Consider the following 21,233-nt stretch of genomic DNA (forward strand, 5'->3'; position numbering starts at 1 on the left):
CCATCTGCTCGCTTGGTTGGTCTGTTATATCGAACATTCCCTTTATGACTATTTTTGGACTTGCTTTCTTTCTAATTTGTAGAAATAAGTAGCTGCATCATTTCCTTGATAGCATTCAGATAGATGTATTTTTCATTTTAGCTCATTTGGCACTTTTTGTCATTAAGGTATCTGTTTATAGACTTGTAATTGTATTATTGACCCCTCCCTTGGTTTCTTCTTACTTTTATTATCGATCAAAATAATCATATGAAGATGTGCTATGATTGTCAAATCAGACAACTCTCCAAGAGACCAAATGACGTAGAAGTTATCAACTACAGTTCACCGAACGACCGTCAACAATGAGCAAAACCTTAAAACCTCAAAATGACAAATGTAAAATAAATCAAACGATAAAACTAACGGCCTAATTTCTGTACAAATCAATAAACGAAAAACAAATATGACATACAGCAACAAACGATAACCACTGAATTACAGGCTCTTGACCTGGGACAGGTACATACAGAATGTGGCGGGGTTAAACATGTTTGCGGGCGCCAAACCCTCCCCTAACCTAGAAAAGTAGTATAACAGTACAACATAAGAACAAACGATAAAAATCAGTTAACTCATCAGATAGATACAAATCACAAAACAACTAACTTTTTTTTTAAACATGTAAGACAAAGAACAGATCTGATAGTAATAACAGTTATTGAAAGCTAGTTCAAAACCAATATTTATTAAATATAAAAACAAATAAAAAAAATCATTTTCTAAGACTAAAACATCAATCAGTACACATCCAACATCGAATGAACTTAGTGTAACATGGTCTAATGCAATGCCAAAATATAATAGGTATCAACAGACTGTAAGACCGTGAATTTTTATAAGTATATTGCACTAATTCAAAGTTTAAAAAATAATAATTTTCAAAGGAACAAGCAATACAAGGAAAAAGTTTTGACGAGACCAATAATTTCAATATCTAATGTTTGATGTTTAAATATTCTGTATAATGATCTATTTTGATGGAGTCAAACAAAATAAAATTTGCCGAAGACCGTCTCGCTATTATGCGTAGTTGTAGCGTTTGCGGACATTTTAAACGGTTATTCGAATATATGAACTTTTTCTCCATTTAGCACAATTTAACCCATAGTCTGATTAATAGTTTACGGGTTATCTAGAAACATGTCTTCCTGTGGAGAGTATTAACTGTGTGAGCAAATCGTTCATAATTTGACTAAACGTGTCGATCAAGAACAAAGATAGGGATATCCATGTGAAATAAGGATGAAATAACCATGAATGTGCATTGCATACTTGCCTCTTGACTTTTATTATATATCCATTCATCAAAATTGAAAAAAAAAAGAAAAAGAAAAACTGTCAACCATAAAAAAAAAAAAGAAATAGCTAGTAAAAACAACCGGTTCTCCATATGTTCTATAATATAATACGGTTTATTTAACAATTCCGTCATAAACTTAAACTTTAAATAAAATCATCATTCACATAATAATGCAAATTATGTTCATCAATAATATTAAAGAATATAAAATGTACAAAACAAATTGAAAAGAGACACTCGGGCAAAGATTTTGATTACGCTTTACCGAAATAATTGTTCAAATGAAATACATGTAACAATTTCGAATTTTAAACTGCGACCACGAATCACACATACCCTGTAATCCTAGAACAAATAAGACAACTACCAAAATCTAAAATTATGTTTTTCAAGGCTGTATTCGTAACGTGGCAAAATAATTTCATTTAATCATAACTTCATGTATATCAGAATTTATTGTTTTTTCTAAATGATCGAAAATCTGCCTTTTTGCAATACCAGAGTAATATAAATTGTTTCATATCATTCAAATTTCCAAAATTATTATTTCAGAAAATTTTCTTTTTTCTGGACATTTTGAAACATTTTCCCCCCTCAAGAGTAAGTCCTAATACATTAAAAAATCCAAAGCCTTATTATGGACCTTGTACTGTTACATCGTTGTCCAATGCAAGGGGAAGGTTGGAGCGCACACAAACAAATTTAAACCACATTATCCAGCAAAGAGCCGGAAGTCGAGTGGTTGTTATTGGTTACTTACTGTCATGATTGATACTCCTGGGGCTGTTGATTTTTTATTTTATTGTTTTTACATTTTGTCATCCCAGGACCTTTTTATAGATAGATGTAACTGTACTAGTGATCTATACCTTATCTTTCTTTGGTCTTTGATGGATAATTCTCTCATTGGCAATCAATTCACATTTCTCTTATCTTAACACCAATATCATTTCAATCCATAATTGTTTTCTATCAAGATTTAAATTTCAAAATCCTTTTTTGCACTTCTACTATTAAAACAAGGGTATACCATTATAAAACATGTAAAGATTAAATCTACGTTCCAGAGATTATATCCACATGTATAAAATTTGACATTTGAAATTTTATACATGGTACTTGGTTAATGCAGTCATCTTCTGTATACAAATTGAAAATATCAAATATTTCATTCTTTTATTTCCCTAAGTATAACACCAGACCTTGATAATATGGAAACTTGTTAAAAAGTATCTATATATTTTTCTTTTATTTCAGATTTTATTTCAGAGTGACAATGCAATCTTAGGTTAAAATATAGGACAAATTAATCAGACTAAGTGGTCCTTGTTTCCACGAAAAAAAGAGGGAGGGGACCTTTACCAACGTATGAAACAAGTACCTGTGGGATCAGTGACTACATTTATTGATGGATTACCTAGTATTTTAAAACACATTAAAGCTAAACCTTTTCATCTTACCTTTTGATAATCAGTTGTCCTATATCAAGCTTAATAATCTATTTTTACCACAATCATGTCGACGAAAGGTGATGGCCTGTATAATTTAAACTGATTTCACTAAACATGGCGAATTTCACCTTACTCTCTGGATCTGTAGCGTCTACGTTTGTCATTGGAATATTGGTGTATCTTCTTGTTGTATTTATTCGATGCTTCGTTAAGTACCAGCGGAAGAAGAAGTTTTTTGATAATCTTCCGGGTTATAGTGTGGCCGAAAAACACTGGCTTCGTGGACATTTATCACTGGTGAGTAAACTAAATCAGCCCTGATTTTTCTTGTACTTCTTATTTTTATACATAAAAGTCAGACACTTACCCAAACCTTTCTATATTGGAGGAAAGCCTTTTTTCATTACACCGATACGAACCCATTAATACAGGCAGTGAAGAATCAATAACCGACATTGACTAGGAATATGAAAATCTGTGTATAAGACTGGCTTAACGTGTGGTAGGGTCAATCTTGTTTTGTAATTTTTTATCTCTATTCTTTTAAAATTACAATCAATGAGAAAAAGAAATGTACATAAAAGAACGTATTACTAAAATACCATTAATTCAAGCCAGAAAAAAAACAGACAACAAGGTACAAGAACCGAGAATAGTGAATTACAAAACGTTCAACATTTGTTATATAACTCCTCTTGGACTCGTACTTCCTTTGATTTCCTAACTTTTGAATAGTGTTTCTAAAACATGTCAACCTAGAAACTAAAGTGCCTTGCAAATATGATCAAATATGTATAGATTTGGTTCCCTATGACTGGATCGATGTATTGCTATTCGATTAATACTCTCGTTGGTAGCACCCGCCCCTTAGTCAATGGTTCGGTTTCGGGTCCTTCTTGCTGTATTGCCTACATCCCTTTTTCTTAGGAGTCGGCTGTTGGTTGTAGGTATGGTCTATGGTCCAATAATTTGTGGTAATTATAACGCCGAAAAAGGCTTCTAAAGCAGCAGATTGATAACTTTTATAGTGAATAAAGAAAAAAAAGGGGATACATGTAATGACATTGCAACCCAACCACAACAAAAGGTCACCCTGCGTTCTCTAGCAATAGGCAAACGAGAAACAGCCGCTCTCTAAATCGCCTATGTAGCAGAGACGAACACGAACAAATGAAATCACAAAACATACCAAAAACAAAAATCTTTGACAGGCACGTTTCTGACATATCCAAATAGCTCCTTTTGCCATTTTCGAGCATAATACATGTCCAACAAAAGAACAAATAATAGCTTTAAAATTTGTTTATCTGTTTGTAAATTATTTTGCTTTTCTTGTGCTCTGAAATTATTATGTCAATTGTTCTATTTCAGTATTTTAAAAATAACAGAATTGATTTAAATGAACTGCAATCGCTCGTCACAAGGTTTCCAAAATATTTTCGTATATGGTTTGGATTCCATAGACCGAGTATTCAACTTGTTCACCCAGATACTATTAAAATCATTTTAAAAACATCAGGTATGATATGAATGAATTTATCCCATGTCTGTGGTCATTGTACACATATGATATTCTATTAGCCGCTTAGCCGTATAAAATCAACTTTCCATTTTAGCAAGAAAATTATTTTCGACCTACTCGTTATTTGAATAATTAAAGAATACAGAATGGGCAATTACACAAGCCGCTAAAAGTATTCATTCTTCTTTTCCTAAATGTAATGAAAGTGAAAAATGAGACCAATGAAATTCAAACAGTCTGTCCTTCAATGATTATATACTGTTTAAAATCGTGAATAAGTTTATAACAGGACGATTATTATTAATAATAAATGTACAATTTGTTTTGTACATGTTACATGATTCATGTTGGCCTCTGAATGTATTTTGTGTTGTTGGATTGAAGTCTCATTGACCTTTACCCCTGCTCACCTATTATGAATACCTAAAAAGTGGAGCAAGGACGATAAAGACAAAACATCGTGGGCAAAGAAAAAAAGACGACCAGACAGACACTAGTCCAAAAACCCAACATAGAAAATAGAAAAAATGTTGCAAATATAATACCCACGAAAATCTGTTGGTAAATTGCATTTACTACTAAAGAGCAAGCTGTCCAGGCTCCTCAAATGAATACTGCCATTTTTCTCATACATATAAAAAATTAATGTAAAGACAAAAACGACAAATGGTGGGCACATTCCACTCAAACCGGTTTTAGGGGCCGTCATAAACTTGCAGTGAGATAAGAGTCTTTGTTCCGTGTTGAAGGCCTCACTGTTACTTCGAGATGAGATGAAGAATAGCAATAAAAGTAATCTTCCTTTGATTTTTGTATTTTTTGCTGTGCATTTACTGATTTTGCGTTTTTGAGAAGGCGTTACAAAGTTGTAAAACTTGGGTCTGATCCGTTTGTCTTTTTGAACAATAAAATATGTTTAAACTAACTAGCGATAGATGTAGTTAATCTGACAAATCAAATAGTATAGGAATTGAAACGGTGTGCAAGTATAGCACAGTCGTTTTGGTGTGAAATATGCAAATCTAGACTTTGATTTTTTTTTATTAGTTGTTAGTGGCTTTGAACTAGCAGTAACTGCGAGTACTCTCAGATCCGTACTTAGTGTCTTTTTGTTGTTTGGATGTACAAGTACCCGGCCACGTCCACTTGTATTTGTAGTATTTGTATTTTTATCCATCTGATGAATTAAGCCTCTTTCAACTGATTTTTATAGTTCGTTCTTATGTTGTACTGTTACACCACTGTCCCAGGTTAGGGGGAGGGTTGGGATTCCGCTAACATCTTTAACCCCGCCACATTCTATATGTATGAGCCTGTCCTAAGTCAGGATCCTGAAATTCAGTGGTTGTCGTTTGTGTTATATATGTGTTACATATTTGTTTTTCGTTCATTTTTTGTACATAAATTAGGTCGTTAGATTTCTCGTTTGAATTGTTTTACATTGTCATTTCGGGGCCTTTTATAGCTGACTGTGCGGTATGGGCTTTGCTCATTGTTGAAGGCCATACGGTGACCTATAGTTGTTAATTTCTGTGTCATTTGGTCTCTTATGGAGAGTTGTCTCATTGGCAATCATACCACATCTTCTTTTTTATATTCTCCATTTGCGTTACGGGGATGAATAAATTCTCAGTTTTGTCCTAATGATTAAGAATAGATTATTATTAAGAGTGACATGCTCTCTTCACGCCAACGTTAAAAGAGACAGTTATGTAGTTGACTTGTTAAAGGCAAAATTTCTGCAAATACTTGCAATTCTACTTCTTACAAATGGCAGTCTTGATCTCCAGATTCTTACAATCAATTTATTATTATGAATAAAAAGGAGTCGTCTTTCTTTGCTTGCTGTTAATATCAACATAACAAACTACTGAATTCGACATAACATTTTAACACTAATAACTCTAGCTTTTATTTGTTTTTAGAACCCAAACCTCTTGGAATTGGTGGTCCCTATAGACCTGCCTTACCATGGTTAGGAGAAGGATTGCTTTTAGCCGGAGGAGCCAAGTGGGCACGTTCCCGTAGATTATTAACCCCAGCTTTTCACTTTGAGATACTGAAACCATATCAGACAATCTATAACACCTGCACAGATAAATTATTGGTATGTTTGTAAAGTATGTCACGATACCAATATTTCAGGATATACAAGTTAACAGGATTACGGTCCAGAACGGTATCAGTAAAGTACTATCCTGTCATCACATTCTTAACTTATACCGATTACCGATACGAACGTGTGTGTACTTCCATGATCAATACGACGGGTGCCATATATGGATGAGGATCTGGTTACCCTTGTGGAGCACATGGAATCACCCCTGATTGGGAAGGGGACCTGAGTAGAGCAGTGGACACTCTGTAGTAATGAATGAATGTACTTTTTTGTGTAATTAGTTTTTATTTCACCATTTTGTGATAAGTGAGTATTGTGTTATTTAAGCAGGAAGAATTTCATGTATTTTATTGGAATCATAGATATATTATGAATGATATGATACTAGTATTTTTTTTATTTCAGGGGCTTATAGATATATACGCAGAGACTGGGGAAAGTTTTGAGTTATTCCAATTAATTAGTAACTGCACATTAGATATCATACTACAATGTGCATTTTCGTATCAAACTGATTGCCAAAAAGACAGGTACACTATACACTGTACATATGAATAAACAGAAATGTGGACTGAATGTCAATGAGAATTAATCTTATAACTAGTATGTAGAGTACGTCTTTAAATGTTGAATTAGAGTCAAACTGTATTGAAATTAGCTCTTGAATCACCATAATTCTAGATAACTTGGGAAGACATTTCTGTTACAGAAATCTACACAAATTAATTCACTAAATACAATAACAAAATCATCGCTTATCAATGTTCACTGGATTCTTTGAACTTGTTGATGTTTTGGTGCTACAATGAAAGAAAACTGAAGGGTCAAGGTTGTTGCTTAGCTGAACTGCAAAATCTTCTATCAAATATATTTGGATAAACAACTTGAAAATTGTATGAAAAACTGGTAATAATAGATTTATAATTGACTTTTGACATTTGTCGGTCTTGTAACAGTTAAGTTGAATTTATTTTATTCCGATTTAATGTTAGCGACTATCTCTTTGCACAGCCGAGAACATTACTCGATCTGCAATTTCATCATTATAGAAAACATTACAATTTTGCATCTGATACGTTATTGATATTAACTCCCCTGAAGTTTGTCTTTATTTCATACTGAAAGTATTTAACAGCTTTCCGTAAATAAAATAATTGCATTTTAAAACATTTATTCTTTGAACACACCTATAAATTTGATGTAGTATGCTAATTATTATTTTTTTTCATTTTAGAGATCATCACCCCTACTGCAGAGCAATAGCTAATGTAGGAAATCTTATAGCTGTTAGAAATAGGCAAGTGTGGGAGAAAATGAAAGAAATAAAAACAATTACATTGATTGACTTATAGACCAGATCGAAGTGTTATTTTTATGCACATTCATTTGGAAAAAGAGTATTACATTCTATTTGCCAAAACTAATTCCTTAACATTTTCATATTGCAGTAATATATCAATCATTTCGATTCCATTCACCTTTCAAGACAATCATATTTAATCTTGAATTTTACACCAAGATAGTATTGTCAATGCAAAATGATAGTTTTCAATAATTAAGGAGGGGGTCTTTCGGTGATTTGACCATATATTTTTGAAAAGCATGATAAATGCAGAGTAACCAATTTCATTTAACGACATCTTGGTGTATATGTTTTTGTGGACTGTTGTTTATCTCTTTTTTGCCGCAATATTGTCCGTCTTTCTTTTAATTAGGATTGTGATTGCATCTTGATATCTCTTTATAAAAAAAATTGCTACCTGAATATAAAAAGTATGTTTCGCTGGACGTTCATTAATAATTAAGCCATCAATCAAACAACTGATTTATACACAACTGTTAGTATTACTGGTTACACATGTTCACATGTTCAAGGTTTTTTTCCTAATTTATCTTTTTGCTAAATATTTTAAATCTACTTTACAGAAGTATGTTATATTTAATGGACTTCATATGGAACATGAGCAAACCAGGGAGAATCTTCAATAAAGATTGTGATTATATACATGATGTTGCTGATAAAGTGATTGAAAGTAGAAAGCAAGTTTTGGTAATGGTCAACGTTTTCTATGTATTCACATATTGAATTTTCCGTTTTGTTCAATTCACTCAAAAGTTTTCTTTGTACCAAGGTTCATTACAGAAAAACAGGCTCCTGCTTAAACTTAATATGTATTTAAGAAGGTATAGGGCTAACTTCAATAAGACTGCAACAAAAACACAAGTAAACCAAAATTAACCTTTAGAATTATCATGTGGCATTCAAGAATGGAACAGCATCCGTACCATATTAAAAGGTCTAAATCATCTAACTATTACGAGGTTAATCAGACACCAACATCAAATTCTTAATCGACAAAGCACATATATAGCCACGAACGAAATTCCTGAAAGGCGCATACATTTTGGCAGTGGATTTTAACATCATTAATTTGATAGAAATTATTTAATTATCGATTCTGGCTAAAATATAGAGACGAATTATCAAGGTTATTTTCAATTCTAACATGACGTTCTACAAACGCTTTGAGTACACATCCGTGGTAAAATATGAATATGTTGTTTGGGCTGTTCCGATCGTACTCCCGCGTCATATGCTTTTTTTATGAATGAGCTACCCGACGTCATAGAACGATGACGTAAGAATATAAGCATTTTACGGGAAAATACACGCTTGTGAAACCGAAAATCATCACAACAAGGAAACGTAAACAAACGATGCTAAAATGTGTTATATAAGCCATTTTTTGTATACATATAAGACATATACGTACAATTATCATTTAGATTCATCCAAACCTATCTAAATATGTTATTGTAAATAGTTTAAGCATGTCATTTATTCAGTTTGCTCCGGTCTTTTACGTCAATTTAATAGTGCGTTAATTTATGGGAACGGCAAATAAAGCCTTCATCTAGAGCGCTTCGATCCAAAACAATTGCCGTATTTGTCCTATTAGAATCGAAATAATTCATGGGGGTTTGAAATTCAAGCCCCCATGAATTATTTCTTAATTAATAAAATGATAGCGTATAATTCAAAACAGAAAATGCACTTAATTCAGTAGTATTCAGCGGCGTAGCTAGGTATCCAATCAACGGCAGGGGGCACTACAAAAGTCAAAAAGACCAGTTTTTGTCTGAATTTGCATGAATTTTTACTCGACATTCTTAATTTGTCTGAATAATTTAAAAAAATTCTTGACATAGTATGAATTTGTCTAATAAGGTTCTTGATTTTTCTTGACAAGTGTCTTGACAGTATGAACATTGTCTTAAAATTTCTCGACACTTCCTGTATCATCTGATAAGAGTCTGGATTAGTCTCGACCAATTCTTGACTGTCTTAAATTTGTCTCGATCTGTCTTGACATATTCTTGACATTAATAATGTCTGAATATGTCTCGACATATTCTTGACATTGTAAATAATGTCTGAATATGTCTCGACACATTCTGGACAGTCTTAAATATGTCTTGACACCATCTCAACAGTATAAATTTCGCCTGAAATGTGAACAGACTTATTCTGCACTGTTTATGACATTCTATTGCTGTTATATACTCCTTTTAATTATGGCTAAACTAAACTTTGAAGAATCAAGGATTAATTTGGTATAGTTAGATACCCTTTTGGTGCAACTAAGTTGGAATACCCTGAATAATCCCCCATGTAGTTTAATTTTGATTTATTTTTATTAAACATTTAAGTAATTGTTTTCACTTGGAATATAAGTCGAAGGTATTGACAAACAGCATTTAGATTTTTGCCGTTCGCAAAACTGCCAGTCAAATTTGCTTTACTAAAATAGGTGTCTTGTATCTCTTTTGGACCCCACAATTCATCTTTTGGGTTTGTGTGGCTAAAAAAAGTGGGGGGCTTTCGTTTCGGTCAAAGAATTTGTTCCCATCTTGATTCAAAAACCTTATTCATTTTTTTAGAACAACCCAAAAACATTTTTTATTCAAATTTGAGTGTTGAATTTTATAATTTTTTATCAAAAATAAATATTTGTGATAACTCCTTCCTGAAAAGAAAAAAATGTTTAGATCTATATTATTATGCATGTCTGTTTGAGAACCATTTCATAAGACCGATGATTTCTATAGAAATCATTGATGGGACCCATTATAAATACATTTTTTTTTATTATTCCTGGAGTAGATAATAATTTTCTTTTAATCTTTGGGAATTATTCAATTTGTTTTTATGTTAAAATAATTAACTTCATAATTTTGATGAAGAAAATCCATTTCAATTCAATTTATTTCATCAAAAAGATGATTTTCATTTTCATCTATCAACAAACTTTTTAAATTGTAGTGGCATGGTCTGTCAACTGATAAGTTGTATGGCCTGATTACAGGTAAAGCAATAACTTCTATTTGACAGTTGCGTGTACTCTGGTGTGTGGAATACCTTAATTTTATGGGGAACATCCTGTCCATGTGTAATACTTAATATATTCTAACAGATGACATTACACACATTTTTCTTCTGTTAAATGAATGATTTGTATATCATCATAATTTGCTATTTATATAAAAACCACATTTTGGTATAATAATTATTTACCATATCAACATTGAATATTATGAATGTAGAATGAAATATGTCTACAGTATGATTGGTTTGAATCATTTAATTTATAAGATTTAGGAATCAAAATTTGTATTTATTTAAAAACCCACACTGAAATTGTTTTATATCAACACACCCACATTTGAATTATTTTATACTTTAGATTTCATAGCCATATTTGCATTTGTAAAAATATTTATATACCCAAATTTTCAATTATTTTACATGCCCAATTTTTATTTTTGTTGTAAAGAAGTGTAACTTGAAACAACAGTATATCATATAAAGAGAAATAAAGAGTAAAGTTATATCATGAATATTGGTCATGATTTGTAAAACTCAGAACTGTCAAGTAAATTTAAGACACGATTCAAAATGTTCAGAATATGTCAAGCCATACTGAGAAAAAATAAGAATGTCGAGAATATGTCGAGAAATTTCAAGACTTTATTCAAATGTCAAGAATTTGTCAAGAAATTTTAAGACCATATTCAGAATGTCGAGAATATGTCGAGTAAATTTCATACAAATTTAATATAAATGAGAATTTTTCAAGAAAAATTAAGACACAAGTCATACTTTTGGAGAATGTCGAGTAAAAGTTCATGCAAATTAAAACAAAAACTGGTCTTTTCAGACTTTTAGACTTTTGTAGTGGGGTCTGGGTGCCGCTAAAGGCCTCCAGCAGGTCCAGGGCAGAGCCCTGGTAGGGGGTTCTGGGTGGCGAGGCCCCACGACAGGAAACGGTTTTCAGCATTATAGTTGCAAAATTTTGTGTACAAAAAGTATTAAATTTACTGGTTATTTTATCATGATAACATACATGAAGAAAATTCGAAGAATTATAAATAAGTTTATAATAACATCTGGTGAATTAGCGCAGTACGATCGGAAATCTAAAAAAAATATATGTTTATTTACAATATGCATTGCCCAGCGTAGATCAGCGTAGCCCTTTAATTAACTTATTAAGTAGTACATCCTATTTAGTATTTTCATATCTATTCCTTTCTGGTTGACGATAGTTGATATATACGTTAATTAATAGTACATATAGACGATCCTTCATTAAAAGAATAGGCACGTAAACACTGAGACTACTATATATAATAATACTATCATTTGGGCTAGACATCGACCATCCATCTTTTGATTCTTAAACTTTCACCCCGGCCACACAAACACATACACTCACACACAGTTGATTCCCAATGCAGAAGTTCGGTTCTGTTCATACTATCGAGACAAAATTCAAGAAATTCATATTTTCTGATATCCCCTTCTGTAAAATCCCTACCTGCTTTAGCCTTAGGAATAATTATGGTCATTATACGTAGATCCGAGAGTTCTCGAAGTTACTGAAAGCTAGTTGATTGATTGATTACCAACTTGACCTCCAGTGGCAAACAGTTATGCATGTTCAGGACAAAAACAAATTTACAATAAATACAACAGACTGAGGTAGCCACTAGGTCCTGTAATAGGGGTCGTCCAGGATGAAGGTTTGAAAATTTGAAAATGACATTAGAAAATTAGAAGATAACTATATTGTATTTTAAGCTTGGCCTTCGTAAAACGTAGATTTTACTGTCGCAAATTAAGTTTTCCTAGCGACGCGTAGCGGATCTAGGTAAATGAGGGTTTATTGGATAGGGACAGAATTTTTGTCTTTCAGCAGACCACCTACGGACCCCTCAAAGAGTTGTTGCAAGTGTTCTTACCGTGCAAAAAGCGTGGCATTCTCTCTACACTAGGCATCGGAGTTAACGCCCCCTTTCTGACCAGACAAGACAGCGTATTTATACATCCCGCACAGCCAAGCGGACGCCCCACTTTGACAAGGGTTTTATTGTAGATCGGATGAAGACCAAGTGGAAAAAAGCTAGTTGAAAGCCAACAACAACTAATAAAAAAAATCATGTATCTAAGAATAAAATGTCATGGTTTTGAGCATGTTGAGGCTCATTCGAGTATTTGTTGGTAGAAGTGAAATGATATGAACCAAAGTTCTAGTTTCAGTTTCTATTCAAGGTGGAATATAAAATGTACATACGATTCTACCCAATACTCCATTCAATAAGGATGATAGACTAGTGTACAAATTACATTTGATAATTAAAGAAATTTGACGACTTCACGTGTATCTACAGATAACGATGTCATTATTTATTTTATTACAAAAAAAAATATTTGTGAAAAAAATTATGTTTAGGCACGTGCCTAAAGTGCCTAACGACAGCTACGCCCCTGGATAATACTATTATAGAATACAAAATGCGAAGGGCCATCAATTCGACGGTAAACGAGTATAATTGATTGTCACGCATGTGGCAGGGTTTCCCAAAAGGTCATAAGGGTGTCGTTGTAGCGTTTTGCAGTCAATGACCGTACATTACACACATTTGTATGGTCCACGTAGATTGGGGTCTGAAACAGAAAGACTGCAATGCAGGTAGTGCAGAACAAGTTTCAACAGATACTAGACTGCATTTTGGAGAATAACTAAACGATATGCTGAAGGTTTATGTGATCAAGATCTAATTGCATATACACTTCATTCATATTTACCAAAAAAAAAGGAAAAATGAAAAGCACGTTATGGTCAATTGAATCATACCAGAATGACCTGTATATCTTATTATTAATTCAATAGACATGTTGTAGTTGAGCTATTGATTATAGATGAAAGTCACGTAACCACGGAAACTAGTTTTTTATTCACCTAGTAGTCTTCGTTACAGGCGCGAAACAAAATAAATGAAAAAAGTATAGCATAGTATTGACTTACAATTTTACGAAACAATATACATACACTGCTTGTATCAACCGAAAATAAAAACAATTAACAAATGATTTATTAGATATGAAATAAATTTTGAAATCATATTTACTCGCTATGGATTTTTCAGGCAGCAGGAATACAAGAAAAGAAGAAATATTTAGATTTTTTAGATATACTTTTATCTGCAAAAGATGAGACAGGAACAGGTCTTTCCAAAGCGGAAATCAGAGCTGAAGTAGATACTTTTATGTTTGAAGGTTCGTGTTTTATACTAGCAAGACGTTTTCTTTAAATAGAGGATTTTTTTTAAAATTGACAATGCTAAATTCAGTTCTAGTGAGAAAGTAATCTCAGTGAGATATAACTTAGTTTTTCATCAATACAAAGAATAATATATAATCAAGAGTAATTGGAAATACAAATAACGTAAGTAACGTTTACTTGTACCATTCAAAACTACAAATATTTTAATTCACATTCACTTTTACCGTTGGAAAATACAAATAATGTAATACATTTACATGAATGCTCCTAGTAGCACCGGTGTGATATACAACTGACAACTAAATTAATTTACATGTATCTAAACCGTTAGGAAATACAAATAATGTAAAACATTTACACGAATACATCACGAAAAACACGAGCCGTTTGGAAAAATCATTTACATGTACCATTTGGAATTATTGCAAAAAATTTTGTAATAAAGTTACCTGTACCGTTTGAAATATTAATAATGTAATACATTTATACTTACATGTACCATTGGAAATGCAAAAATAAAGAACCAACTCGCAATAAATTTACATGTACTGTACCGTTTTGAAATATGAATAATGTAATACATGTACCTGTCCCATTGGGAAATAAAAACAATGTAATACATTTAACTGTATCGTTTGGAAATACCAGTTATGTAATACACTGGAATACATTTGATAAAAGATGTAATGCACAAATATCACAAGTACATGAAATTACGAAGTAACCGATATATATGCATGAATTAATACAATGTGTGAGAATAAACGCTACACTAACTTCACAAACGATATTTTTTGGAACATAATATATGGTCATATATTAATGATGGATTATTTATAGATCAAAATCATTCCAATAGAATATGAAGATAATTGTTTCATTCAATGACAACGCACGAGAAAGACCAATCTATCGTACTTTCAGTCATAAGAATCACAAAGTAAAATAAACCCAACCAACATCTTCATTCTATCACACATGAGAAGTAATGTTTGAATTTTGTCTAACACAGGCCTTCAATCATCAAATCTAACTAGAATACCATCTGTAATTTCGTTATTCTTAGAACATCCGACGAGTCAAGAAGAATCTGAATTGACATCAACGTATCACAATTCTTGCATTAAAAATGCAAATATTGCAAAAGAAACGGAAGACACGAAAATGATACTCAAACTCATAAGTCAAAGGCAAACTGACAACATTATGGTTAAAGAAAAAACGAAAAACGACGAAAAGACGAACAGTAGTGTACAAAACACAACACAGAACAATAAAGACCGAGTCACAACAAACCCATAAAAACCGTGGGTGATCTCAACTGCTCCTGAAGGGTAAACATATCCTGTTCCATGTTGCACCCGTCATGTTGCACACATTGCCTCATTGTTTGATTTTAGGATGATACCTTTCCTTAAACTTACAATCAGATTTCGAATGATGAGTCAAACACTACTGGTAGTATTGTGGTTATTTGATTTGCAGGTGTTTTCTGAGACAGGATTTTATAACCATTTTTCTATTTTCTATTCACTAGGCCACGATACAACGACAAGTGGAATATCGTGGATTTTATATGAATTGGCAAAAAATCAGTCATATCAAAAGTTGTGTCAGCAAGAGGTAGATAAAGTACTGAGGGATAGTAATGATTTTGTTACTTGGTATGTCCTTAATGTAACTCACAGTGATTAAAAACATAGTAATAACAAGTTAGATACACACATTTTCAAATATATTACACAATTTGAATAAACCGAAATAATCATGACAGACTTTAACAAAAACAAAGGTACATAACTCTTCCATGAAGTAGTATTATCGGACGACAAAGGAGCTAGTCACAAATAGTTCATTTAGGTGATGTGCCCGTAACATATTCCTTCAATATTAGACCGATATTCCCATGCATTCAGGACGGAAAACAGATATCCCAATTCACATTCTTATTTCGTATCACGAAAGCACCTATTATGCAAAATTACATGATATCGAGGCAAATGTGATGCACCATATTGGATGATGTTAGTCATCTGGTAAGTGGAGCTAGAAACAACTTTGAAAATAAAATATCAAACGTCGAACATAAAGTGCAATAAATGTAAAAATGCCAAAATAGCTGCAAAAACTACTAAAGTAATTGAGGATCTAGTAATCACTTTCCATTAGAGGAATAAATTTTAAATTACCAACATAATAAAAGTATAGCAAAGTATTTACTTACAATTTTACGAAACAATATACAGACACTGCCTGTATCAACCGACCAGCAATATCTATTATTTGTAATTTGATGCATGAAATGCACATTTAAAAAATGTATTTCTCGTCAGTGTCGTAATACGATACAGCTGAAGTATGTTACATTGTAAAAGTCTTATATTTCTATGGTTTTATCAAAAAAAAATATGTGTAGTCTATATTTTTTTTAGATCAAAATGATTAAAACTACTTTAAATGACGCTTACGCAATCGCTTGAATATACATGTATTACCTTTTTTAATTTAGGGAAAACCTTCACCAATTTGATATTTTAACACAGTGCATCAAGGAAGGAATGAGAATACATCCACCAGTACCTATAGTATCACGACAATCAACAAAGGAAACTACTATCGAGGACATAACATTTCCCAAAGATACTTCATTCTCTGTCAATATATACGGTTTACACCATAATCCAACTATATGGAAGGACCCCATGACCTATGACCCAAGTCGTTTTTCGAAAGACAGAGACTTGGTGCTGGACTCGTATGCCTTTATACCGTTTTCAGCTGGACCAAGGTAGTATTTGTGTTGGTTTGACATTTCAAACATAAGGCATTTTATACATTGAAAGCTGATTTCAAAGTGATTGTTTACGCTCTTCCTCATATAAGTATAATTCTAAACAATTGCCTTCATATTGGTCTGTTTTTATTTTGAGGCAATTTTCAATTTTCTCGTTCTAGCGTTAAGGGACTTGATAATAGTAAAAAAAATTGATATTAGATGAAATTAAGCATGTCTAATTATAACCACAGTAACTGGTCATGGATTTTTCTGAATTGTTTTGCAATGTTTTGTTCTTTAAAGAAAGCCACTTGAGATTTTGAGGGTTCTTCAGTTATAAGACTTTAATGGTAAAAGCTCACTTTATCTATTTTGACTATTTTCAAATAGTCAAGATAAAAACAATATTCGATGTTAAATGCATTAAGTCTAGTTTCATTCACTAATTCCACAAAAAACAATCTTACAACCAGTAAAAAAACAACCTCCCTTTCAATTTAGCAATATTTTCTATACAAGAAATATTTTCGTATTTGTTGTTGTAGAGATCAGAGATGGTAATTAAATAGGCGAAAAAGGCGAACAGGGTCAGCTGTTTGTAATTTTTTTGTATAATTGCCTGTCTATTAAACAAGCATTTTTTTTTCATTACAGTGACAACGTTTTCAATACCTAATGTACTAAATAAGACATATTATTGGTGTTGTCGAGGAAACGATCCTTTTATAGTAATCTTTTATATTGCAATTGAATAAACTGTTCTTGAAAATTTTTATAATTAAAGTTTTATTTTTCATCGATTCATACTCAACTGCATTTACAAAAAAGGTACTGAAAATTGCCTGAAGATTTTACAGAGTTCGTACATGTAACACTTCAAAAGATTTTTCATAATGTTTCAATATACAATCGTTTCAAAATACAATCATTTTCATCATATCTTTGGAAAACTAATTCTATACATTTTCGTAATACTTAATCATAGAATTAACAAGGTCATTTCTGGTATTTCAGAAATTGCATAGGACAAAATTTTGCCATGAACGAAGAAAAAACTGTGATTGCTAGAATTCTTGAAAGGTAAGTATATGATATCTATTAAAAAAAATTGATGACAATTTTATGTATTTTATGAAGATCTTTGGTTCTGTTTAAATAAGACAACTGTCAAAGTCAGCAGCACGATGTGTCAGAACTGCAGAAAACGTATACTTATATAAAAGTAGGCATCATGTGAGATATTTGATCAGTCCAGCGTTAATTTAGTATATATGTTCCTCTAGAAATGCAACCAAGACTACAACTGGATCCTTCTTCACTTTACCCGATGCCCAAATAATAAGTCGATTCTTAAGATATCGAAGGCATGTAAATGGTCACTTCTCCTCATGCCATAGTATTATACACTTGAATGATTTCAGTGCTTACAACACGTGTTTCTGTAATAACCGTCATCAGGTGATCAAGAGTCTGAGCAGTCAAATCATAAAACTTCTGAGACATTATTATTAAATGACCCTAAGCCTTAATAACCGAGTCAACTTTGCCTTAGTGAATTACAACCTTAGTTTTTAATGTTAAAATATTACTACATGTAGTAATATAACACCGAATTTGTGGATCAGTATATATCACCGAATGAGATTTATACTCGGATTTATTAATGTCATGAGTAACACGAGGGTCGACACTTGAACAGTAGCTGATTTTCTTTCTGAAACATTAGAGTTCAGTTCCGATTTTGTAGGGTTTATATTGCCCAATATTTACTATTCTGTGTTGTGTTTTATGTACTGTGAGGTTTTGTATTTTGTCCATGGTGTTATCTGTTCTTCTTTGGCTTCCGTTTCAATTAACATTATTAAAACTGAAAAAGAACGAATCTCATTTGATACATCATATGCTTATTTAGAAAAATTTATTCTCGTAAGGGGTACTTGAAACAAAATTTAAGCCATCAAAATGTATAACAAGTTGAAAATCATAACCTTAAAGTAACACAAAAAACTAGAGGATTTTAAAACGAGCTTAGGAAAACCTGTTAATCATAATGTTAATGTGCATCAATTTTGTAGAAGTAATTTTGAAAGAGGTCATTATGAAGACCATAAATAACAACAATACTGCAGTGGTACTTTTTATATTCAAAGACCGCCAACACATACGTTTTTGAAAGAATACATGCAGAAGTAGTTAATAAATTGCACGTACTATCTCCAACATATATATCATTCGTAATACCATAATTGACTTATAATCATATAAATGTGTTCAGCTGGTATTCAGTTTGTGTACTCATTCGTTCATGCGGTATATCTTTTTATATCTCAGGTATACCCTAGAGCTCGACCGAAACCACATTGTGGAGGAACAGATAGCAATCGTGATGAGGGCTAAAAATGGAATCCATTGCATAGCTAAGAGGCGAAAATAAATTATTAGCTAAGTGACGGTGAAGACAGTTGTCCACACATATGTGCGTCCTCTCTTATTACCTAACATGATAACACAATTTTAAAAATTTTAAAAGAACAAAAAAGTGAACGATATTTTGAAATAATGAACAAGGTTTACTATGACTTAATATGTTTTAGAATATGATTGTTAAGTATTCCTACGTAATATCACAATTATTTCAAGATATCCCTAAAACCCTACAAAATGTATGTCAATTGGACATGCTTTGATACTATATCTGCTCTTGAATTTTTACTTGATAACATTTTTGTTCGCTTTGGAGATTCCATATATCGTCAAGTTATCGGAATTCCAATGGGGACTAACTGTGCACCACTTGTTGCGGACCTGTTTTTGTATTGTTATGAGTTACAATTTATGACTAAAATCAGCAAAGACCCATCGAGACAACATCTGATACAAAAATTTAACAATACTTTTAGATATTTGGATGATATATTGGCTCTCAATAATGACGACTTCAGTATGTATACTAAAGAAATTTATCCTGTTGAACTTACTTTAAATAAAGCTAATACTAACATTGACCACTGTCCTTTCCTCAATCTTGATATCTATATCATTAATGGGAAGCTTAATACAAAAATTTATGATAAAAGAGATGATTTTTCATTTCCTATCGTTAATTATCCATTTTTAGATGGCGACGTTCTTATGGGGTTTATATATCTCAACTTGTATGATTCGCTCGTGTATGAAACAACATATTAGATTTTAGCAAAAGAAATTTATGTATTACGGAAAAATTATTACACCAGGGTTTTCGATATCATAAACTAGTCAAAACATTTACTAAATTTTATCTTCGGTATAAGGACATCATTCGTAAATATAACTCAACATGCAGACATCTTATACGTTCGGGTATTTCACATCCAATCTTTTATGGTAATATTCTTTACAAAGCACAAAAATGTCAGTATTCACCTCAAAAGCTAACAAAACCTTTAAACAGACTTATTAAGAAGGGATATAGTTACGATACTGTTGTCAGGTCATTAAAGGTTGCATATTTTGGCTTTAATATTGATTCACTTATAGGGTCTTTGCATCGGAATTAAACACATTTATTGTAAAACCAGTTGTTTGCATGACACGGGTTATGTTCTTCTCATATATTTTATGACGGTATAATACTAAACCCCTAACAGGAGGGATTGTGCCCGATATTCATATGATGAAGACATAATCTTTCAATCAGTTTAATTGAGGTCTGGAGCTGGCATGTCAGTAACTGCTAGTAGTCTGTTGTTATTTATGTATTATTGTCATTTTGTTTATTTTCTTTTGTTTCCTATTCTGACATCGGACTCGGACTTCTCTTATACTGAGTTTTACTGTGCATACTGTTGTGCGTTTGTTTTTTCTACATTGGCTAGAGGTATAGGGGGAGGGTTGAGATCTCAAAAAACATGTTTAACCCCGCCGCATTTTTGCGCCTGTCCAAAGTCAGGAGCCTCTTTGTTAGTCTTGTATCATTTTTAATTTTAGTTTACTGTGTATAATTTGTAGTTTAGTATGACGTCCATTATCACTGAACTAGTATACATATTTGTTCAGGGGCCAGCTGAAGGACGCCTCCGGAAGCGGGAGTTTCTCGCTGCATTGAAGACCCATTGGTGGCCTTCGGCTGTTGTCTGCTCTATGGTCGGGTTGTTGTCTCTTTGACACATTCCCCATTTCTATTCTCAATTTTATTATATGTCGAATAAAAATTTCTTTGTCCTGGACTTTGTTTTATTTACAAGATTTGATTTTTCCAATAAACAAAATCCCCCCCCCCCCCCCAAAAAAAAAAAAAAAAAATTGAAGCACTGGGTGGAATCCGCTGCTGTTGAACTGTTCAAGGGTATAATCAGATCAGAAGTCAGTGTTTCGGTACTGATATTATAATAAACATACTTTGAATACAAATGC

The 21,233-nt window shown here is 32.3% G+C and overlaps 1 protein-coding gene across 1 annotated transcript; it reads left to right on the plus strand.

Annotated features, from left to right (window-relative positions):
- The first annotated feature begins 2,607 nt into the window (after positions 1-2,607).
- Positions 2,608-21,046, plus strand: LOC127734429 (cytochrome P450 4A4-like). Its single transcript, XM_052244274.1, has 11 exons — positions 2,608-3,090; positions 4,165-4,312; positions 6,241-6,422; positions 6,840-6,964; positions 7,669-7,731; positions 8,361-8,484; positions 13,926-14,055; positions 15,600-15,726; positions 16,572-16,850; positions 17,853-17,918; positions 19,170-21,046. Exons 1-11 carry the CDS (start codon positions 2,908-2,910, stop codon positions 19,270-19,272), a joined length of 1,530 nt encoding a protein of 509 aa, XP_052100234.1. The 5' UTR covers positions 2,608-2,907; the 3' UTR covers positions 19,273-21,046.
- The last annotated feature ends 187 nt before the right edge of the window (positions 21,047-21,233 follow it).

The sequence above is a fragment of the Mytilus californianus genome, unplaced genomic scaffold (assembly GCF_021869535.1).
Source record: "Mytilus californianus isolate M0D057914Y unplaced genomic scaffold, xbMytCali1.0.p SCAF_3, whole genome shotgun sequence".
Taxonomy (NCBI): Eukaryota; Metazoa; Mollusca; class Bivalvia; order Mytilida; family Mytilidae; genus Mytilus; species Mytilus californianus.